General features: G+C 47.3%; 1 protein-coding gene across 1 annotated transcript in view; it reads left to right on the forward strand.

Moving 5' to 3' along the window:
• FAM107A (family with sequence similarity 107 member A) overlaps positions 1–24,188 on the forward strand; it is a 63,514-nt gene that overhangs the window by 24,649 nt on the left and 14,677 nt on the right. The window contains exon 2 of the mRNA XM_030811525.1: positions 13,758–13,821. Coding sequence (XP_030667385.1) covers positions 13,758–13,821 — 64 coding nt within the window. The remainder of the gene's footprint in view (positions 1–13,757; positions 13,822–24,188) is intronic.

A 24,188-nucleotide genomic window follows, 5' to 3' on the forward strand; every position in this document is an offset into this window, starting at 1 on the left:
AAAAAACGAAACTCAAGAAATGCAGAGAACTATGAAAATGAATGAATACATTAATTAATGAATAAAATTCCCCACCACTTGTTTATAATCACTGAGGACATTTTGGTTCATATTCTTCCAAACATTATTCATGTAAATTTACATAACATAGCTACATATGGACACACACACATATACACATATCTACACCCACAAACATGTATATATTAGGTTGGTGCAAAAGTCATTGTAGTTTTGCCATTACTTTAATTGATATAAGTAATACTATATAGAGATAAATATAGATACGTAAGACTCAATACATAAAGTGACACTACATGTGTAACAAAATATATAACCAATCACGTAACCTGTTTTTTTCACTTAATTTTTATAAATAGATAGTGGACATCTTCCATGTTAGTAAAGCTAGGTCTACAACATCCTTCTTAGCCACAGATTGTTACATTGTACAGAAATAGTACAATTTAATCAATCCCCTATCACTGGACATTTACCATATTGCCAATCTTTTTATTATCTTGAACAATGCTTGTTAATGCATATTCTTGACCATATATCTTTGTGAAATGTGTTCAATTATTTTCTTAAAACAAATTCTTAGAAATGGAACAGCACAGATACCTGCCTGGTTTGTAGGGCTTTCGATGCACGTTCCCCTGCAGGACGCCTGTACTATCAGCACTCCCTCCAGTACACCAGAGTGTCTGTCCTCACACCCTCTCCAACACTGGGTATCATTATATTTTCATTTTCGCCAATCTGATAGGTGAAAGATAATACCCCATTGTTGCTTGAGTGTGCATTTTCTTTGGTTTCTGGGGAGGCAGAGCATCTTTCTTACGTTTGTGGACCGTTTGGATTTCACCTGCTGAGAACTGCCCTTGTCCAGTCGTTGGCAAAGCCTGTTGGGTGTCTTCTCTCTTCCCCCTTCCCTGCCCTCAGCCGCAGACTCAGCAGCTTCCTGGTGTGTTATTTCACAGCTCTCAAAGCCCTGCCTCATACAGGATTGGCCTCCCAGGGAGGCAGAATTTTCTCCATCTGCTCCAGCCTGCCTGAGATAGGATTAGTGGGAATCCAGTGCCTTGACCTCCAGGAGCCCCCTTGCCAAGTCCCCTCTCCCGGCCCCATCCACATTTACACCACAAAGACTTTGCAAACCAGATCTGCTTAACGAAAATGTCAGTTTTTGCCAAAATTCCAAACCCACCCAGCAAATACATTCCAGGGGTGATTATTAGCATGACTTGAAGAATCTTTTCAGAAGAAATTGTCAGAATATTCCTTTAAAATCCAGTACTCTTGAGAAGTTTAACATGAGATGGCACATATACCAAGATCCAGCACAGTGGAAAATATCCCAGCCATTGACCTGGAAATCCCAATGGTAAGAATTTACCCTCTGGGTGGGTGCGCTTGCCCATGTACAGAAAGATACATGTGGGATATTCATTGAAACCTTCCTCATAACAGCAAAATGTACAGCAACCACTTACATATCCATCAGTTAGGACCCCTAAAATAAGTTACCAATGACCTCTGCTATGAAACATTGTGCAAACAGTAGAGAATGTGGTGAGTCTGAATGTGCACGTGTGTAAGCATGTCCTCGATGTGCCATAAAGTGACAAAGCAAGGTGTAGCCTGGCACATTTAGTGTGATCCCATCTGCACTTTCTAAATGATAGATCAGAATCATTCTAGATGTTTATAGAAGCAGAGACAATTCCTGGAGAGATGCATAAGAAATTACTTACATCAGTTTTTTCTGGGAGGGGGATGTGGGGTTGGAGTATTTGGAGATTTGGGGGTTGCACTTTACACCCATCTGCATTGTTTAATAACCATGAACAATAATTTAAATGGCTTTATCATTATATAATGAAAACACTTATTTAAAAGTTTAAAAGTGAGCCTATGATCAATAACAGAATTGTGGTCACAATAATGTGATTATTAAATAGCCTACTGAGTACCAATTATGTGCCAGGCACTGTGTATTCTCTCATTCAATATTATAACGAGCCCTATTTTGATATTTATTTTATACACGAGGAACCTGAGTCTTAGGTTAAGAGGCTTGGTAAGGCTGCATCTGATTACAAAACGCTAGCTCTTTCCACAGCACATGGTTCTGGTGCCCGAAGGGAGACCTGTGAGGGTTTTGTCGGGTCCTATGGGGGTCCTTCAGTGAGTCCCTCGTGGTGGGCTGGAGGCTTCCCACCTGGTGGCAGCTCTGTTCTCTTTGCCTGCCCCCTGTGGCATTTCTTCCCCTGATCTGTCTCCTTAGAGCTGCACCATCCAAAGCAGTCCACTTAATTAATTACGATTAAATAAGACTAAAATTTCAGCTCCTCAGTTGCACTAGCCACATCTCAAGTGCTAAATAGTCACATGTCGCTAGTGGCTACCATGTTATAGGAAAGACAGCAAACATATCCATCCTCGCAGAACATTCTATCGAATTCCCTGTCCCAGCTTTGGAGCCAGGCTGACCTGGGCTCAAACCTGCTCCATCACTGGAGGAGCTGAGCAAAAGTCACTCAACTTTTTTAAGCCTCACTATTCTCATCTGTAAAATGGGATGACAATATAGCTGCCGCACTGGGCTGTTGCAGGGGTTAGTTAAGATCATGCCTGCTGCATGGGTAGCCCAAAGCCTGTCACATGAGCAGCTGTCACTTAAAAGACAGAGAGGAGGGTAGGACTCTGCAGTCAGATATTTTATGACCTCGGGCAGGTCTGCTCTGAGGCCTCACCTCCTTGTCTGTAAAATGGGGTAAACAGTACTTACCCTGAAAGGTTGCTGTGAGGATTTGAGAGCATCTATATTGTAGATGCTCAGAAAACTGTCAAGCCCCTTTTCCCCTTTCCAAAAAAGGGTTTCCCCTGTCAAGCAAAGCACTATGAAAAGACCCAGAAGAAGGAATCCAGAAGGCCAAATATCAAAAGAAGGCTCAATCTCCAAAATGAAATAATCATGGGATATTGTCCTATCACCCATTAAGTTGCAGGAGTGGGGGGTAAATTGAACTTTTTACCAAAGAATAACACGCATATTTAATACCGCGCCTGGGCTGGGCATGGTGGCTCGTGTCTGTAATCCCAGAACTTTGGGAGGCTGAAGTGGGAGGATCACTGGAGGTCAGGAGTTTGAGGCCAGCCTGACCAACATAGTGAAACCCCATTTCTACTAAAAGTACAAAAAGTTAGCTGGGTGCAGGAGAATCACTTGAATCCAGGAGGCAAATGTTGCAGTGAGCAGAGATCACATCACAGCATTCCAGCCTAGGTGACAGAGCGGGATCCCATCTCAAAAAAAAAAAAAAATAGTGCATTTGTTTTAATTATACCACTTAACACATTTTTAGAAACTGAAAATACCTGTGTAACCACCACTCAGATCAAGAAACAGAACATCAACAGCACCCTGGAAGCCCCTCCTGCCCCTTCCCATCCACTATTGCCCTCCACAGGGGCAACCACTATCCCGACTTCTAACACTAGAGATTAGTTTTCAGGAGACAAACCTAGATTCATAACATAAAGGCTTGCTGAAGGTGTGGACAATCCCATAATCTCAGGCACGGATGGCAAGTATGGAAAATGGTACAGCCATTTTGGAAGATAATTTGGCAGCATCTACTAAAACTTAAGATACATGTACTTCCTGGTCTAGCATTTCCACTTCCCAGTGTCTGCCCTAGAGAAACGTTCACCCACGTGGACAGAAAGGCAGCAAGCATAAGGGTGTTTGGAGTAGAATTATTTGTAATAGTGAAAAATTGAGGCTGGGTGCAGTGGCTCATGCCTATAATCCCAGCACTTTGGGAGGCTGAGGCAGGCGGATGATTTGAGGTCAGGAGTTTGAGACCAGCCTGGCCAACATGGTGAAACCCCATCTCTACTAAAAATACAAAAATTAGCTGGGCATGGTGGTGTGTGCCTGTAATCCCAGCTACTCGGGAGGCTGAGGCAGGAGAATCGCTTGAACCTGGGAGGCGGAGGTCACAGTGAGCCGAGATCCCAGCATTGCACTCCAGCCTGGGTGACAAGAGCAAAACTCCATCTCAAAAAAAAAGAAAAAGAAGAGAAAAATTGGAAGCAACCTAAATGTCCAACTAAAGCATAATGGTTTATAAAAAACAACTATAGGGCATCACACTGTGGTTTACACTGTAGTAGATCAGAAGAGTGAGGTGGATCTACGTGTACCAATGTAGAAATATCTCCAAGACATACCACAGAGTTTAAAAACGAAGCTGCAGAAAAAAGACCAAACCCACACATGCAGCATCAAAAAGAGTGACGACTCAGGGAAAGGGGTGAGATTGGGGCATAGCTGGGACAGTAAGGAGAAATGTTACTTTTTAAAATCTGTATGCAACTGAGTTGTTCCGAATGTTTACAGTAGCAGTGGATTTATGTATTACTTGTTTGAAATATTTTGCAAGCATTTAAGGGGAATGAAAACAACCCACCCACCAAGTCCAGGTATGGAGAAAAAGACTGCTGCTGCTGCCTGCTGTGGGGTGGGTGGCTCCCACCCAGGGCCTCAGCTTGAGTTCCAGGAAGGCAGTTTTCTGGGTCTCTGAGACCTAAGGGGCTGAATGAATGGAGGCGTGAGAAGGCCCTGGAGACCAGAATTGTAGAGGCCTCCTTTGATGGAAAACAGTGCCCTCATTACTGCACCTCGGCTGAGAACTCAACACCCATGTGATGTAAGTGGACCCCTGCAAAGGAACAAGTCTCAGGGCTGGGCGCCTGCTCCAAACAGAGCCCAGTACTTTAAAGGAAGGATTGCCGGGTCTGATTCTCTCCATCCCTGGGGATGGAAAAGAGAGGTGGCAGGCGTCACCTCACAACAGGGTGGCTTTGTGAGAGAGAAGCACTGAGGTGGAGGCTCGGGGTGAGCGTTGTGACATCCAGTGGCTGTGGGCTCCAGAGAGTGGAGGTTGTAGAGGAGGGCAGCAGCCAGGGCTCTGCATTACAAATATTCAACCTTTAAGAATAAGCCAGGTGGGGAGGCTGGACCAGCTGACTCCAGGGAGAAGGGTTCCTTAACCTCACTGAGCCTCAGTTTCCTCCTCTGTAAAATGGGTGCAGGCTCTTGCCATCTCACACACACATGAAAGCTCCTGAGTCAGACTGCCTCAAGTCTAATTGGAAAGCTGCCACTTGCCAGCTGTGTATCTTTTTTATTTTTTTATTTCCATCCAGCTGTGTATCTTAACCTGCCGAAGGCCTCAGCTTCCTTCCTCATCTGTAAAACAAGAACTTCACTCTTCCCTAATCTCAGAGTACTTTCATGAGGTTTAAATGAGACCATATCGGTAAAGTCATGTCACAGTGCCCAGCACTAGAATGTGCTCGATAGCTATTTGCTGCAATTATTAAGTTAATAATTTATTAGTTTTTATTTACAAAGCACCTATGTGCCAAGAACTGTGCTAGGCATTGCAGACACATCCCTGAATAAGTTACAATTCCTATTCTCATGGTGTTTACAGTCTAATGGAGGTGTAAATAAAGACACCTAGAGACATACCTCCAACTGATTCACTCCAGATTTCAAGGACAAATACCCTGAGGTCCAAATTCAGAATTCAGGCCCATCTGTGTTTATCAGCGATGCAATTTTTCTAACACCTCCCTCCTCCCTGCCAATCCAAAGCATTGTGTATGGGAGTGACCTCAATGTGTCCCCAAAAATCTCTGTTGTAAAGATGTCAAAAGTACAATACAAAGTGACACAATCATTGTTGGCAGTATCCACTATAGCTAAACATTCACCTACTTACGATCCCCGAAGTCCACTGCTGGATATCTGCCCAACAGAAATGAGCACTCGTTTTGACCCAAAAATTCATGGAAAGTTGCTCACAGCAGCTTTAGGAGTGATAGCCAAAAACTGGAAACCATCCAAATGTTCGTTCTCAGGAGAATGTATCAGCAAACTGCGACATAGCCACCAAATGGAATACTTAAGTCAGAAATCAAGAGGAATGAACTACTGACACAGGCAGCCACACTGATGAATCTCAAACACACGGCTGAGTAAAAAAGCCAGGCCAAAATGAGCACATTTTGTTACTCCATTGATGTGAAGTTCTAGAGCAAGAGAAACGAATCTGTAGTGACAGAGGCCAGAATGGCTCTTACCCTGGGAGAAAGTAGGTATTGACTGGGGTGCAGTCAGTCTTGATATATATTTTGTCATATATATCAAAATATAAAGCAGGCCAATCTTGTTTTATATCTTGATCTTGGAGGTGGTTATGCATGTGAACACATATGTAAAACCTCATTGAGCTGCACAATGGACTTTATGCTACACCTCAATTTTTTTTTTTTTTTTTTGAGGCGGATTCTGGCTCTGTTGCCCAGGCTGGAGTGCAGTGGCACGATCTGGGCTCACTGCAACCTCCACCTCCCAGGTTCAAGCGATTCTCCTGCCTCAGCCTCTCGAGTAGCTGGGATTACAGGCACCCACCACCAGGTCCGGCTAATTTTTTGTATTTTTAGTAGAAATGGGTTTTTTTCATGTTGACCAGGCTGGTCTCGAACTCCTGAGCTCATGCCATCCGCCCGCCTCAGCCTCCCAAAGTGCTGGAATTAGAGGGGTGAGCCACCACACCCAGCCTACACCTCAATTTTTAAATGTTTAAAAACAAATAAAGCAAGGTCCCTTAAATGCTCCTTGGTGCATGGGGAAGACTATGGCAGATGTGGACTGGGCCCATGGTTGGTCTCCTGGACACTTTCACATTGAGGCCTCAGCCTCTAGGAGAAGCAATGGGACAAACTGGGGAAGAGGAGGATTTGGGGATAGGATCATTGAGGCTGCCAGTGACCAATGCCAAGAAGTTTTTCTCAACAATCAGGACATGAAAAAGAGGCAGGCGGAGGCCACAGGAAGGACAGGAGGAATGCAGATGTCTTTGCCTCAGGGAAGATTGAGTTGTGCCCAGTTGTATTGGGGCATATTGTACATTACACAATAGTATTTCCTCTGGAACTTATGTCTGCTAACTTTCACTAACCATAATTATAATTAAGCCAGCATCTCCCGATTTGGAAACGGTGAGAACAAATGACAGTTGGCCACATTTTTCAGCATCGTCCTTGGAAAAGACTATCAGTTATCAGTAATGCATCAGCAATGATCTAGGTGGAGATTCTCTCGCTCACCAAATGCCAACCATTGAAGGGAGGGAGGCCTCTGCCTTGGTCACTGAGGTTCCACTGGATACAGGTTGGCCTTATTTTCCAACAAGTCTTGCATGGAAGGGGGCTGGCAGGTGTGCAAGTGACATTTCTTGTGTGTGTGTGTGTGTGTGTGTGCAACAAAGCTGTTTATTTCACTTGGGTGCAGGCGGGCTGAGTCTGAAAAGAGAGTCAGCAAACGGTGGTGGGATTATCATTAGTTCTTATAGGTTTGGGATAGGTGGTGGAGTTAGGAGCAATTTTTTACGGGCAGGGGGTGGATCTTCCAAAGCACATTCTCAAGGGCGGGGAGAATATTACAACGTAGCTTCTTAAAGGCAGGGGAATATACATTATCGCAAGGGCGGGGAGGGTGTATTGTCATAAGATCAACTGATCAGTTAAAGTGGGGCAGAAACAAATCACAATGGTGGAATGTCATCAGTTAAGGCAGGACCTGGCTATTTTCACTTCTTTTATGGATCTTCAGGTGCTTCAGGCCATCTGGATGTAAACATGCAGGTCACAGGGGATATGATGTGTTAGCTTGGGATCAGAGGCCTGACATTCCTGTCTTCTTATATTAATAAGAAAAACAAAACAAAATGGTGGTGAAGTGTTGGGGCGGCGAAAATTTTCGGGGGTGGTATGGAGAGATAATGGATGACGTTTCTCAGGGCTGCTTCAAGCGGGATTGGGGCGGCGTGGGAACCTAGAGTGGGAAAGATTAAACTGAAGAAAGATTTTGGAGTAAGCGGTGATATTGTGGGGTTGTTAGAGGGAGCATTTGTCATATAGAATGATTGGTGATGGCCTGGATGCAGTTTTGTATGAATTGAGAAACTAAACAGAAGACACAAGGTCCAAATAAAAGAAGGAGGAAAACGGGTATTAAAGGACTAAGAATTGGAAGGACCCAGGACATCCAATTAGAGAGTGTCCAAGGGGGTTCAGTGCAATTATCTGTTTGGTTGGCAAGTTTTAGGGCTCTATCCTTGAATTTTTTTGTGTTGTCATACACCAGGCCAGATTGATTCAGGTAAAAACAACACTCTTCATTTAAAAATATACAGAGTCCTCTTTTTTCAGCAGTGTAAGTTGAGGCCTATTCCTGTCTTCTTATATTAATAATAAGAAAAACAAAACAGTAGTGAAGTGTTGATGTCATGAGGGGAACAGGAAGCTATTCAGTCCTATTTGCAAATTGATTTTGGGGGGTAAGGAAAACTAGTGTACATGTGCCTGTCCAATTAACAGGTAGACACATGTAGGTGGAGGAGCCACCAAGGAAGAAGAGACCTTGTGTAAGGCAAAACTGGAAATGTAAAGTGAAAAGATGAGAGGGAGCACCAAAAGAAATGTCTTGCACCCAGACTCCTACGGATCCAGCGAGGGCAGCAGCTGTTAGAGGTTGTAGTGGGGATTTATGGGGCAACTGGGTAGAGGGGGAGGTTCGGTTTTCATGGTGTATGAGAAAGCGCACAGTGCCTACAAGCAATCTTTCACTGCTGTTCGTGGGGTTGGGTATAAGTAAACAAGAAGGAGGGCTGGAAGGAGAGTCCAAAGAACAAGGGGAAGGTAGCCAAGGATGGAGTGAAATGCAGGGCAAATGTCTTCCTAAGCAATAGTAACTGCTAATGATTTTACGTTTGTCAGTACTGACAGAGGGCTTATCTGTAATGTGGAGCTGAAAAGCCCCTAATGGTTTTTGGTAATGTCTGTAGTTGGGCTTTGGAGATGAAGAGGGAAGGAGCATAGGGAAGGTGAAAGTTTACCTAAGGGAATTCTGGTGGGTCTTTGCCGAGAGATGCACAAAGGACAGGCAACAGGGATAGTAGTTTGTGAGGCGTCCAAATATGGCAGAGGGCGGGGAAGTGGAATTGACATAAGGAGAAAGGTACTGTAAGTAGATGCAGATAAGTGTCGCAGCTTGTTGGTGTGAAATATCTGGGCAGTTCTCAACAAATCTGTCTAGAAAGTAAAGAAGTTCCTCAGGTGGGTAAAGATGAGGGCTATTAAAGGAGGTTCGGAGGTGCAGGGAGAGGGAGAGGTAGTCCAGTCGGCCTGTAGAGCGTGGATGGCTGTGTAAGAGCAGGAAGAAAGGGAAATGCAAAGCCAGCAATTGTTTGCTAACAAAGGATTAGAAATGGTGAGGAGGGAGTGAGTGAGACTGATAGTATGTTAGAAGTAATTAGGGAGGGGTAGAGAGTGACTGGAGAACAGGGGCAAGGATAAGAGTGAGTAGAAAAGTAAAAAAAAAAAAGGACTTCATCAGGGTAGAAGAATTGGAGTGTACCTTGCCACTGAAGATCTTCTATCCACTTCAAGAGATACTTAGGGGTGGTAGTTTGAGGTAAAACCAGGAGATATCAGTTATGATGGTTTGGAGGAAAAGTGTAAACCGTCGGTGTAAACAAGGGCAGGGCATTTACGAGTAGTTGAGAATGGTGAATAGGAGTATGACTAGGCAGAAGATAGTAGGGATGACAAGTTTTTGGGGTGCAGTCCAAGTAGTGGGGGTGACTGTGTAAAGCCGTGTTGCAAAAAGTAGGGTAAGGACGAATAGACCTAATAGAATGAAGGGATGTATTAGGCTCATAAGGGTGATTATTGCTCTTCAGAAATGTGAGTGAGTTTAAGGGAAGTAGGGGAGAGCACTTGCGACTTCCAGGAGGAAGAGGACAGATCAGGCTGGCTGTCCAATGGACACAGCTTTATTCTGGAATGGTGAACCCAATGGGGAGGGTCCTGCAGGCAGAAGGCAGCTGAGATACTATAGATGACTAAGTGGGGTCTGGTCCACCGAGGTGGTAGAGTTTGAGGGGTCAGATTCTTAAGAAATGATCGTCCAGCTAGGGTGTCTTTATATGGCTGGGAATCTGGAGTAGACAAGAAGATTAGCAGTCTGATGAATTTCCTGTCTAGCCTGCTGGAGGACTGGAAGATAGTTGCCTAGAAGGCTGGTGTCTGGGATGAGGTTGGGGCCGAGCAAGAAAGTGCGTCCATATAAAAGTTCAAATGGACTTTACCCTGTAACATCTCAAGGACAGGCTCTAATTCTGAGAAGGGCAAGAGGTAAAAGTACTGTCCAGTCCATTTTAAGTTGGAGGCTGAGCTTGGTGAGGTGTGTCTTTAAAAGACCATTAGTCCGTTCTACCTTTCCTGAAGATTGAGGACGGTAAGGGGTATGAAGTTTCCACTGAATACCAAGGGCCTGAGAAACTGCTTGGGTGATTTGACTAATAAAGGCCGGTCCGTTATCAGACTGTATAGAGGTGGGAAGGCCAAATCGAGGAATTATGTCTGACAGAAGGGAACAAATGACCGTGGTGGCTTTCTCAGACCCTGTGGGAAAGGCCTGTACCCATCCAGTGAAAGTGTCTGCCTAGACTAAGAGGTATTTTAGTTTCCTGACTCGGGGCATGTGAGTAAAGTCAATTTGCCAGTCCTAGGCAGGGGCAAATCCCTGAGGCCAGCAACATTTCTTTGAACTCCAGGTCTGGGAGCTGCTCCTTCTGAAATTCTGGCTTTGTGATGCTAATGTTGCCCTTAGGACCCAGCCCAACTTCCCAGGTCTGTGTGGAGAGAGCTGAGCAGCAGCAGCTTAGATCCCTTCTGGATTCTCTAGACTAGGTCCTTTTTCTATGTCTTGAAATTTTCTTCCACAGATGAGGTTACTTGTTCCCTTAATCCTTTCATTAAAAAACACAAAAGATACTTCAAACCACAAACACTCTCCCTCTTCTATCCCCTCCTTGGTGGTGGAGTTCAAAATTGGAACCCCCAGGGGAAACACCAGGACCCCAGGCAATTCTGTTCACCCTGATCATCCCTGAGCAGGCCACAGCTGAGGCCTCCCCTGGTTCTGGCCCTGTCTCACTCTCTGGGGAATTACCCACTTTCCCATACAGCGCAGAGGCCTTTATGTGGCTGCATTCCCTCATTCACTGATTCATTCATTCCCTCAATAAGTCTTTATTGAGCGTCCACTCCAAGCACAGCTCCAGGCTGGGCCCTGGGGAGACAGCTGTGAATAGGACCCAATCCCTCTTCAAGGCGAGTACAGTATGGTGAAGGAAGCAGGGCTGAAAGAGTCATAATTCGGTAGGAAGTATTAACATAGGGGAAGTCTGGGTGCTACGGGAGCACGTGGTTGAGGGGGACCTCCCTGAGAAAGTAGCATTTCTGCCAAGACCTAAAGGATGAGAAGGAGTGAGCCAGGCAGAACGGGGGAGCTTCCCAGGTGAAGGGAACAGTTTCTGCAGAAGCTGGCAGCTGAGAGAAGCCATGGCTTTCAGGGAACCCAGAGAGTTCTCAGTGGTTGGAGTATGGGGCATGGAGGAAGTTGGCCCCTGTCTCCTCACTGACCTTCTCTCATGTGACTGCCCCTGTGTTCCCTCCACTTCGGCCACCCTGACCTCCTTGCTGCTCCTGAATATGCCGGGCACAGCCCAGCTCGGAACCTTTGCACTAACCGCTGACGTCTGCTTGGCTAACTCCCAGTTTCTTTCAAGTCTGTGTCCATGTCTCATCTTCCCATTGAGACCCGTCTGAACTGAGCATCTATTTATGACCACAGGTGGTCCCCACTTGCCACCAGCCACCCCCTTTCCCTCCTTTACACTTCCTTTTTCCTGGAGTCTCTCTGGCCTCCTTCCACACTACCTTACTTATTCATCATGCTTATTGTCTATCTCCCACTCTAGAATGTGAACGTGAACGCTGCAAGAACAGAGGCCTTTTTTGTGTTCACTGAGGTATCCAAGCCCTTGCACAGTGGAAGGAATAAACAGATGGAATTTGAGAGGCTGACAGGGAGAAGCCAGGCTGCAGAGGCCTTGTAGGCCTGGGGAAGACATGTGGGTTTGAGTCCCCAGTGCAAAGGGAAAACACGACACAGAAGGGTTCCAAGGAGGGCAGAATCAGGGTCTGAGTTACACTTTAAAAGCTCACTCTGGAGTCTTTGTGGAGAACTACTTGAAGGAGAGTGATATGGTTTGGCTCTGTGTCCTCACCCAAATCTCATCTCAAATTGCAATTCCTACATGTCGAGGGAGGGACCTAGTGGGAGGTGATTAGATCATGGGGGCAGATTCCCCCATGCTGTTCTCGTGACAGTGAGTGAGTTCTCACAAGAGCTGATGGCTTTAAAGTGTGGCACTTCCTTGCATGCACTCTCTCTCTGTCTCTCCTGCTGCCATGTAAAATGTGCGTTGCTTCCCCTTCACTTTTCACCATAATTATAAGTTTCCTGGAGCCTCTCCAACCATTTGGAACTGTGAGCCAATTAAACATCTTTGTTTATAAATTACCCAGTCTCAGGTAGTATCTTTATAGCAGTGTGAAAACTGACTAATACAGAGAACAAGTTACTGTTGGTATCCAGGCATTCAGTGGTACCCAGGCTAGAGTGGTGGCATGGAGGCTTGTGAGAAGTGGATGAACTCCAGAAATTCATTAGAAGGTGGACTCACCAGGCCTGGGAGATCAGACAACTGTGGGGTTGCAGGAAGACAGGGCAAGGAAGACTCCCAGCCTCCTGGTCTGAGCAACAGGGTCAGAGTAGAGCCATGTGCTGAGATCCGGGAGACAGGGGAGGCACATGTTGGAGGCTTGGGGTGTCGAGAGTTCTGTTTGGGCCATGGTGAGTTTCAGGTGCCTATTAGACTTTCAAGTGGAGATGTCAGGTAGCTGATTGGACAAGGTCAAAGCTCAGAAGCACGGTCGAGATTGAAAATATATAATACATTAGGGGAATGTTGGCTTAGAGTTCTCTTTAAAGCCTTGAGAGTGTACAGAGAGAAGAGAAGATGTCCGAGAACTGGCCCTAAGGACCAAGCCCTGAGGCCTTCTGACTTGGCCCTTTAAGAATGAGGACTTTGCCAGGAAGGTAGGAAGAAGGCAGTCCAGGCCAAAGGAACAGCATGGGCATGAGCTCAACCTAAAAGAACACGGGCCTCAGGACTCTTAGAAACTGCGAGTCATCCAAAACAAAGAAAGTCTGAGAAACTGTCACAGCCAAGGCAGCCAGAGGGGACATGATGACTGAATGTGATGTAGTATTCTGGAGGGATCCTGGAACAGAGAAGGGACATTAGGTTAAAACTCAGGAAATCTGAATAAACTATGGACTTTAGTTAGTAATAATGCATCGATATGGTCTATTAATTGTAACAAATGCACCATGCAACTCACATGTACAGCTCCATACATGTAAGGTGTTAATAACAGGGAAACTGGGTGTGGAGTATAAGAGAACTCTCTGTACTATCTTCTTAACTTTTCCCTAAATCTAAAACTGTTTTTAAAAATAATAAGTTTGTTTTTTAAAAAGAGCATGAGTCTCATAAATACGCTTGTGGGCACACACACATACACACACACACACATCCATTCCAAAGACTATGGTAACTTCTTTCTCTAGAGAGGACTTTGACCCTGACCAGTCCCTTCAGTGGCCAAAAGACTCAGATACATTGTGAATATATCACCCCTTCCTCTGCCAAAGACCCAAGGGTCCTCACCTCCACCTACTTTCTTTCTGCTTACAGAAAACATACTCTCCTCAGGCCAGATTTCATAGTGAAAATGAGAAGCAGAGACGAAATGGCTCAGGTAAGTCAGACCCACCTAGAATTCCTAGGTGCGGCCAGAGTCCATCCCTTCAGCATACTCCACAAAAGCACATCCCATGGCCACAATTTCCCTGAGTCCCACTTTGCTCCACAGCTGGTTTGGTTTCTCCCCTTGCAGCAAAAGTTCTGGCACCATCTGGGTTCAAATTCTGGCTCCACTACCAACTCATTATGTGATCTCGAGCAAGTCACTTGAGCCTCGTTTCCTCAACTGCAAAAGGGGCATAACCATCACTTGAGGCTGGGTGTGGCGACTCATGCCTATAATCCCAGCACTTTGAGAGGCCGAGGCAGGTGGATCACTGGAGGTCAGGAGTTTGAGACCAACACGGCAAAACCCCGTCTCTACTAAAAATACAAAATTAGCCAGTTGTGGTTGCGTGCACCCGTAATCCCAGCTACTCAGGAGGCTGAGGCAGGAGAATTGCTTGAACCCAGGAGGTGGAGGTTGCAGTGAGCCATAAAAAAATAAAGAAAGAAAGAACCATAGCTTGATCAAAGAGCTATTGAGTGGATTAAATGAGATGAACTGTAAATTGGATATAATTTCATCCTCTGAAGAAAGGATATAATATAGTGAATGCCAAATATCTGGCATCGTGCCTGGCACTCCTGAAGGCTGGTTGTTGATGATAGACATGATCAGTCTGGTCAATCAATGAGGCCCCCGAAGATCAAGTGTCACCTTGGGCCCCTGATTGGTGTCTGAGGTATGGCAGATGGGCCTTCAGGACACTGGATGGTGTCTGGGGAGCAGAGAGGTACAGGACCCCTGAGTCAGAGCAGAAGCTGGATCTGGGCAGTGGCCATGGGCCAACCAAAGAGAGTTTGGTCAACAGTTGGCCTTGAAGGTACCAAGGCTGGTAACAGGTGGCAAAGGGAGGTGGTACTGTGTGGCCGAGACCACAACAGTCAGCTCAAGATTCCCTGGCTCTTTCAGACACAGCCTTGAATAGAGGCCATCCAGTACCCTGGACAGCTCCAGGAATCTTTAGATTTCAGGGACTTAAGTTTTATGGGCTGAGAACTGGATTGGGTCTTGGTTGTGCAAGCCACCTCACCTCCCTAAGTCTCAACGACCTCACCTGTAAACTGGAGGGAATATCCACCCTTCAGGGCTGTTGTGACGAGTGAATGAGATAACAGAGAGGCAGAGGGGCAGGTGGCCAAGGTCTGTAGTCGGACCATCTGCATTCATGTATCCCAGCCCCACACTGTGTGACTTCAGAGAAGTTGCATCACCCCTCTGAGTCTCCGTTTTTTCTCATTTGCAATGTTAATAGACCCTGCTTCATAGGATTATGAAGATTAAATGAAACAGAACATGAAGCACACAATTAACATGAGTTTTTGTTTTAGAAGAAACTTGGCACCAGACACAGAATAGATCTTCAAAATTGCCAGCTTCTTGTATCTCCTGAAGCCCCCTGGTGAGCTTGGCACCTCCCACCTTTAGACCTGATTGGCCCACTCATCTCTGATTGTTACAGACACTCCACAAAGCCAGAGAAAGCAATCTGGTGGAGTTCCATAGGCCTCCGCCCTCAACCTTCACACCCAGTGAAGACACTGCCTCTCAGTGCCACCCACCCCACGATACTTGGGACAGGTTTTAAAGTACCAGTGTATACTGTATAGTGTTTGTTCTGCACCAGCCTCTGTTCTGGGCTACACACACACACACACTCTAAGCTGATTAACCTCACAACCGTGTGAGGAAAGTACTCTGGTTATTCCCATTTTACAGAAGAGGAAACCGAGTTTCTGCGAGGTTAGGTAACTAAATCGTGGGGTCACACAGCTGTTAAATGGTGGTGGTGGGACCTGATCCCAGGTATGGCGCTTCAGAACCCCATGCTGGTAGCATCAACAAGGCCAGCGGCCAAAGAAAGGAGAAGAGTAGGCGGGAGACCGAGGCTGGAAGTCAGGACACTGTGTTCTCGCCTTGGCCCTGGAACCTCGTGGTTAGGAGTCCTCACTGCAGACGTTCACCCGCACCCTGCCTGCTACCTGGGCGCGGACACCTGCCCTGGCCCCTGCCCCCCTCCTTCCCCCGGCGGCGTCTCCTCGCCCGCCCCTCTGGCAGCCGCCGTAACCTGACCCTCGGCGGGGTTTGGGCCTTGGGGCCGCGTCACCGTCGCGGAGGCGCTTGGGCTCCGGACTACGCTCCTGCTGTGAGCTCCCGGGACCCGCAGTGAGGGCTCTGCAGTAGGAGGCGCGGGGCATGGCGCAGAGGCTGGGCGAGTGGGCCCGGGGGCCCTCCGATGCCACCGGGCTCTACCGGGCTGTGCTGCTCAGGTCGGGTAAGTGGGAGCAACGCCACCCTCGCCGCGGGAAGAGCGCGAGGAGGGCTCGGCGGTGCACGGCGCTCAGTCCCTGGCCAGTCCGCCTCTGGGCGCCTCTTCTTCATTGCTCTGCTTCTTTCCTAACCTTCCGTCATTCTTTTTGCTTGTTTGTTCGTTTGTTTGTGACAGGGTCTCATTCTTTCTCCCAGGCTGGAGTGCAGTGGTGCAATCACAGCTCACTGCAGCTTCCAACTCCTGGGCTCAAGTGATCTTCCCGATCCTCCCACCTCAGCCTCCCAGTAGCTGGGACCACAGGTGGGCACCACCACACCCGGCTAATTTTTTAAATTTTTTGTAGAGACAACGTCTCCCTAGTGCTGTCCAGGCTGATCTCTAACTCCTGGGCTCAACCGATCCTCACGTCATTCTTTTTAATTACTTTTCTTTTTTTTTTCTTCCTCCTTTCCGCCTTTCTTTCCTTCCTTTGTTCCTTCCCTCTTCCTGCATTCATCCTTGTGGGGATCTATGACATACATTGCTTTCTTCCTATGTGTGAGAACACGCTCGCACTGTTTCTTGACCACAGAAGTCCTGTGAGGTTCCACCTCCTGGCTGATCTCTTAAACAGAGACTCACACAAGTGCGTGAAGGCGGCTGTAGGCGCGGGAGGTTTGGGCCAGGAGAGAGGAAAATGGGCACGACTCGAGTAGCAGGCAATGGGGGCACAAAGAAACAGGAGACCGGCAGCGCGGGTGAAGGAGGTCTGCTGTCCAGTGAGGCATGACACAAGGTGGGGAGGGGAAGGGAAGGCAGAGCTACGAGAGCAATCGCCTTTCTATATGTGTGCATGCAACGATTTGGAAGGAAACACAGGGTGGTTTTATTTCTTAAGGTTGGGGTTTGGATGATAGGTGCTTTTTCTCTTCCATCTTTTTGTTTGCTTGTTTGCAGTAAGCACGTGTTTCTTTTCTACTCAGGAAATAGGAGGCCTTTTTATTTAGAAAAATGAAGTTAACGTAATATATGACCAGTGCCCAAATAATTCGGAGAATACAGGGATGTAGGGGGAAAAAAAAGAGAAAGCAAAGCCCCGGTAAGCATTTGGAGTATTTCCTTCCGGACTCTCCTTGGAGAGAGACGTTTGGAGGAGGTGAAACGCTAGCTCATGCTGGGGTCCTGCACGGTGGGGGTCCGTAATTACAAAGCGTCAAGGGACTTGCGCTCACGGGCCAGCTACCCTCTGCCTTGGGCAAGGAGCTCTCCCCACCCGTGGGCCTGCCTGCCGACAGCTGGAGCCAAAAGCGCGAGGCAAACCAGCTGCCGCGTCTGCAGCGGCGGTGCCTGTCCCCGCGCGGCCCGCTCTGGAACTGCTCGCCCTTCTCGCTTAGGCCCAGCCTGGGGGAGATCCCACCACCCAGTTACTGGAACCACAGTTCTCCAAGTCCCAAAGCAAGAACTGGCCCAAACTTCAGGACTGGCGGCGCCTTCCTAAAGGAGGGTCTCAAATCTGGCTCAGGCGGGGCAGGCAGAAAGGGAGGAGCTTTATCATCAGACGAATCTGATTTCCGATCCCAGCTCCGGCTATTTACCCACAAAGCACGCCACCCTAAGTGTCCCCACCCAGTTCTCGATCGTCTCTCAAAGCTGCGGAGGAGGTCTCCCTAATCTGAAGGCCTTGTGTTCCCCCTCACCTCTTAGCTATCAACCCACGCAGAAGAGCAAACACGTAGGAGTGGTTCCAGGGGCTGCACGCCTGCCGGGTAAGGAGCCAGGAAGGGAGCGAGGCCTCGGAAAAGGGACAGAGGCTGCACTAACGAGCACTTAATATCCTTGGCTCCTTCCCTCCACCACTCTACAAGTGTTACCCGTTGACAGTGTCCAGGTTCTTGGCGTCTTGAACAAAGAATTGGACAAAACGCACAAAGCAAGGAAAGAATGAAGTAACAAAAGCAAAGATGTATTGAAAATGAAAGTACACTCCACAGGGCGGGAGGGGGGCCGAGCATGGGGCCTCAAGAGCCCCGTTACAGAATTTTCTGGGGTTTAAATACCCTCTAGAGGTTTCCATCGGTTACTTGGTGTACGTCGTATGTAGATAAAGAGGATGGAGTGAAGTTATATAGTCATTTACTGGGTGCATGATCTATGTAAATGGAGAGGATATTTCCCGTCATAGCCGAAGTGTTTCCATTTGATTTCCTTCTGTTCTGGGAAGTCAGCGTGAAGCGGCCATATGTTCCCAGCCTCCAGACCCTATTCTCCTGCCTCACAAGGACACTGCCAATTGTTATCTCCATTTAAGAGACAAGGAGACCGAGGTTCAGAGAGCTTAAGCACTTTGCCCATGGTCCACTAAGGAACATTTTCTACCCCACAAAGAGGTAGAAAACACATTCAAACTGTGGTCCACCCATGCCAAAGTCTGCACACCTTCTGAGGATAGTCACAATAATGGCTGATTGTCAGTCACTCAACGGTCACCCCATCTCTGCTGTACATCTGCCATCTCATCAACTCCCTTCATTCATTTATTCATCCAGCTAATATTTATTGGCCTCTGTTTTCCAAGGTGCAGGGATGTATTTATAAATAAAGCAGATCTGCCCCTCCTCTCAGGGAGCAGAGTAACGGTAACCCCTATTGGAAACATGAGGAAACTGAGGCTCAGATGGCAACATGACTTGTCTAAGGTCATACAACTCATCGGGAGTGAAGCTGAGATTCAAACCAGGGCCATGTGCCTCTGGACCCGCTCTCTGGCTGCTCCACACAGGGAGCAGCAGGAAGTGAGAATAGGAGTAAGGAGCCAATTTGGCCATGTGGTGAAGGGGGGCACTCCTTTCTTTGAGAAGCCCCCAAGGAGGACATTACAGATTCAGACCCAAAATAGAGGCTCTTTTCATTAACAGTAGCCTCAAGTCATGCAGCAGATAATATAACACTGGGTGACTCATGCCTTGAGGCTGGGGGTTCGAGACCAGCCTGGGCAAACTAGTGAGAGCTCATCTCTATAAAAATTTTTAAAAATTAGCCCAGCATGGTGGTGCATGGCTGTGGTCCTAGCTACTCAGGAGGCTGAGGTGGGAGGATCACTTGAGCCCAGAGAGTTGAGGCTGCCATGAGCTGTGTTTGCTCCACTGCACCCCAGCCTGAGCAACAGAGCAAGACCCTGTCTCAAAAAAAAAAAAAAAAGAAAAAGAAAAATGTTTATCCCAAGGTATTTCAAAATAATTTTTTTTTTGACAGAGTTTCGCTCTTGTTGCCCAGGGTGGAGTACAATGGCATGATCTCAGTTCACTGCAACCTCTGCCTCCCAGGTTCCAGCAACTCTCCTGCCTCAGCCTCCTGAGTAACTGGAATTACAGGCGCCCACCACCATGCCCGGCTAATTTTGTATTTTAAGTAGAGACAGGGTTTCACCATGTTGGTCAGGCTGGTCTCGAACGCCTGACCTGAGGTGATCCACCCGCCTCGGCCTCCCAAAGTGCTGGGATTACAGGCATGAGCCACTGCACCTGGCTAAAATAATTTCTTAATATTAGAGTAAGATATGCTCACCATAGATATTTCGAGAAATTGAGACTAAAGAGGAGGAGGCCTAACATGTAATCCCACTAACCACAGGTGGCCACAGGTAACATTTGGAAATGTCTCCTTCCAAACCTTGCTATGCATAGTGTGTGTGTGTTTTACACTGTTGAGATTGTTCTGACTCTAGTCTTTAATTCCACTTTTTTCAGTTGGATGAAAATCTTGAATGCTTGGCCGGGCACAGTGGCTCACGCCTGTAATCCCAACACTTTGGGAGGCCAAGCCAGGCAGATCACTTGAGGTCAGGTGTTTGACACCAGCCTGGCCACATAGTGAAACCCTGTCTCTACCAAAAATACAAAAATTAGCTAGGCGTAATGACAGGTGCCTATAATGCCAGCTACTTGGGAGGCTGAGGTGGGAGAATCGCTTGAACCCGGGAGGCAGACGTCTCAGTGAGCCAAAACCGCGCCACTGCCCTCCAGCCTGGCAACAGAGCAAGACTCTGTCTCAAAAAAAAAAAAAACAAACAAACAAACTTGAATGCTCTTAAGTGAGTTATCAAAACAATAGTTGCCACTTACAGAGCCCTGACTCTGTGGCAGCCACAATGTGAAGGGCTCTCCAGAACATATCTCCTTTGTTCCTCAAAAACACGTCTGCCCCATTTTAGGAAGGAGGAAACAGAGAGTTGAAGGTCACCTAGTTGTCCAGCAGTGGAGCCAGGATTGGGGTCAGGATTGGCACCAGAGTCCATGCTCTTAATCACAGGGCTAGAAGGGTCACCTCTGTGGAATAACTCCTGTCTGGCCATGCCTGGGAGGCAATACAGTCCAGTAGTTCAAGTCCACCTGAGGGGCATTACCTGCATCCTACCTGGAGCTCAGGTCATGTTTCTGGAAGGAAGGAAAGCATCTCTCTGCACTATGGACAAAAAGGCACCTCCCCAGGTGCCTGCGGGCATCAGCAACTACACTTCTCCTCTGTAGCCAGAGAGGCAGACGCAGCCTCCACCCCTGCCTCTGCCAGTTAGGGTTGCCAGATAAAATACAGGGCACTCAGTTCCATCTGAATTTCAGAGAAACAACAAATCATATTTTAGTGTAAGCATGTTCCAGCTATGTCATGGAATATACTAAAAAGTTATTTGGTGCTCATTAGAAATTCAAATTTAACTTTGATGTGTGGCATTTGTATTTCGTACATCTAGCAACTATGCTGCCGGGAATCATGAAGTTTGCTTAGTTTGACAGCTGTGGTCTGCCCAGGTTCTCCTGCACGCATGCGCACACACACACACAGAGAAACAGACACACACACACACACACACACACACATGCTCCCTCTCACATCCTCTCACCATCCATAGATTCACTCACTGTGCTTCTTGTCTGATTACAAGGGAATTAAAATGTACTGGGGATGGGGGTACCCCAGGGTCCTTCTGCAGCTAAGAGACCAAATTAACCATGTCTAATTGCAGCTGGGTGGAGAGCCAGCTTTCAGAAACAAGACTCTAAGTTCTTCCCCACCCCCTCACACTTTCCCATTTTCACGCTTGAAATCCCTCGACTGGGTAAATTCTTCCCGGTTCAAACTTGTTGTAAAGGCGACTCTCACTCCTTTTATAATCTCTCCACGGATCCCATGACAGCTTCTTTCTGCCAGTACAGCTTCTTCTCCCCCCAACCCCTAGTCCTTTCAGCAGAGCATGTTTGAGAGGCGGGGGGCACGGTTTAATCCTAGGGCTGTTTTGTGGGTGGCTGCTCAGAAACCCCATTGAGGCCTTGAAAAGGGGCCTTGGAGATTTAGACTGAATACAGGGCTGAGAAGGAAGTTTTGAGTTGCCATGGAAACTTCTTGTTTGATGTTTGTGGGCCCAGATAAGTTGTTCTAGGTGCCCATGGGCTTGGAGAAAGGGGGCAAAAATGGAAGAAAAGCTGTTTGGGGAGGTTATTTTCTGCACACTGCAGCCCAGCCCACTATAGATGCAGGAAAATTCTCCACCTCCCCGTCAGGACTGCCTCCCCTGGTCTTCCCTGTCCCCCTTCCTTTGGGTTCCTCTGGTTCCCAAGAAATCAGAGTTAAAAAGGGACAGGAGGGAAGACAGGGAGGGGTGTGCCCAGCCCCTGGGTTTCCCCTTGGATGCCCCAGCTCACCAGGGGGCTGAGCAAGTATGCAGATCCCTAGGCCCCTGGCTTCCCAGAGTCCTTCCTTTTGGAAGAATAGGAAGACCTCCAGGGAAAGCCACACAGAAGGAGGCAGGAGACAGCGGCTGGGGCTTGAATTATGCAATTACCTGGAGTAAACGCCTCAAAGGCTTGTTTGTTCAGAGGGCCTCTGTTTTCCCATATTCAGATGGACATAACTGAGCCAGATGTGATTCCTAACTAACTACAGTTGTTTGGGAAAGGTTGCTCTTTCTCACATTTTTAATTCTTAGAGTCTTTTTCTGATAACAAATGTAATATATTCTTGGGCCTTTTTTTTTTTAATGCCGCAAACATTACAGAAATATAGTGACAAAGGAGAAGGGCCTGTAATTTTACGCTGTAGAACAATGGTCCTCAAACTCTTTAATATAATTGAACCCCCAGGGGGGTATGTTAAAAATCCAGATTCCGTGGTGGCTTAATGCCTGTGATCTTAGCACTTTGGGAGGCTGAAACGGGAGGAACACTTGAGGCCAAGAGTTCAAGACCAGCCTGGGCAACATAGTGAGATCTCATTTCTAAAAAAAATAAAAAATTAGCCGGGTGTGGTGGCATGTGTCTGTAGCCTCAACTACTTGGGAGACTGAGGTGGGAGGCTTGCTTGATCCCAGGAGGTCAAGGCTGCAGTGAGCCGTTATGGCACCACTGCACTCAGCCTGGGTAACAGAGTAACACTCTGTCACACACACAAAAAAAAATCCAGATTCCTAGGTTCCTCCCTCAGAGGTTCTGAGGATCTAGGCAAGAGCATTTTTAGCACTCATTTCAAATGACATCTAGTAATAATATTTGAGATACACTGATCTACAGTTGACCTCTGCTAACAGATTAGTGTATTCACCTCCACACCGGTTCTTTATGTATATACCAACTTTTTTATCTTGAAAAAAAAAAGGGATCCTACTACATATGATTTTTCGTTGAATATGTAGAAGACATCTTTTTCAGGTCAATACACAGACATGTTTATTGGCTGCATCTCGTCTTGGGGTGTAGCATAGTCTCTTACTGATGGAGTGTGGCCTGGGAAAGGGTGGTTGTTGGCCGCTGATCTCACGTACAGTTGCACCTGCACATGGACACACAGCAAGATGGTGCTGTAACAAGCTCAGCGCTGTCAAGGTTTTCGGTGTCTTCAGGTTAACAATAGTTATGGAGCCCCTCAATAACTGGGCCCCTCAAGTACCGGGATGGGAAGATAGGTAGGTACCTGCCCTGGGGCTAGCAGTCTGATGGGTTTGTATACAAGTTGGACTGTGAGAAGAGTTTTTGTGGGAGAAGCACAGTGACTCCCAACTGCTCAGGGAAAATGACGCCCAACATCCGAGGACTACTGCCTAGTTCTCCTTGGCTGTCAGGTGCGTGTTCCTCTGGAGTGTACCAGGTGATGGGCTTCTGTCTTCTCCGGGGATGAGCAGGAGCTGTCAGAAGTTCCCCCGCTCCAGGATCCTTCTTACTCTCCAACCGTTGGGAGGCACTGGGATTGGTTCATCTGAGCCACCAAAGACCCTAGGAAATATTCAAAATACTTCTTTGCAGAGCAGGACGATGTGTGGAAGGAACCAGGGTCAGCAAAGAGTGGTTTGACAAGAATCTAGCTGTCCTCTTCTACCAGGAGAGTTTGGGGAAGTTAAGGCAGAGCAGGGTGGGAGGCTGAGGGGGCTACCATTCAAAGTGCCTCAAGAAATGCAGAATTGGGGAAGAAGAAACAAAAAGGACCACACATTGTTTCCAGAAAATTGTTTTATATCCAAGAATTTGGGACCCTGTAAGTTTAAGTGGCTCGAGAATGGTCAGCGTGGCCAAGGCTCCCTGGACATGCCTGCCCTGTCCCTCTCACTCTACCCCTGTCTCCCACCTCCCTCACTCCCAAGATGGCACCCAGCCTGCCTTTACATCACACCAGGATCCACCCAGCCTGGGCCTTTCCACTGGCTCTTCCCACCCCATGAAGACTCTCCCATGTGTACAGACTTCACACAACTGACTCCTTGTGATTCTGCTACCCTAAAACACCACCCCCTTTCACCTCACCCAGCCTTGCATTCATCACGGCATTCCTCACTGCCTGACGTCATCCCGAATGTCTCCTTCTTTACTGTGTGTCCCCCTTGAAGGTAGGTTCCCTGACGGCAGGGATATTACCTGTGTCATTCACATGGTACCCCCAGCACTTAAAACAGTGCCAGGAACACAGTAGGAACTAAATAAATGTTTGTTAAATGAACAAATACTATAGGCCAAAGAAGACACAAGGTTGCCTTGTTAATGCCTCCATTCACCTGTGATGCATGTCCTAGGCCTCATCACCTTCTAGC

Source organism: Nomascus leucogenys, chromosome 4, assembly GCF_006542625.1.
Source record: "Nomascus leucogenys isolate Asia chromosome 4, Asia_NLE_v1, whole genome shotgun sequence".
Lineage (NCBI taxonomy): Eukaryota > Metazoa > Chordata > Mammalia > Primates > Hylobatidae > Nomascus > Nomascus leucogenys.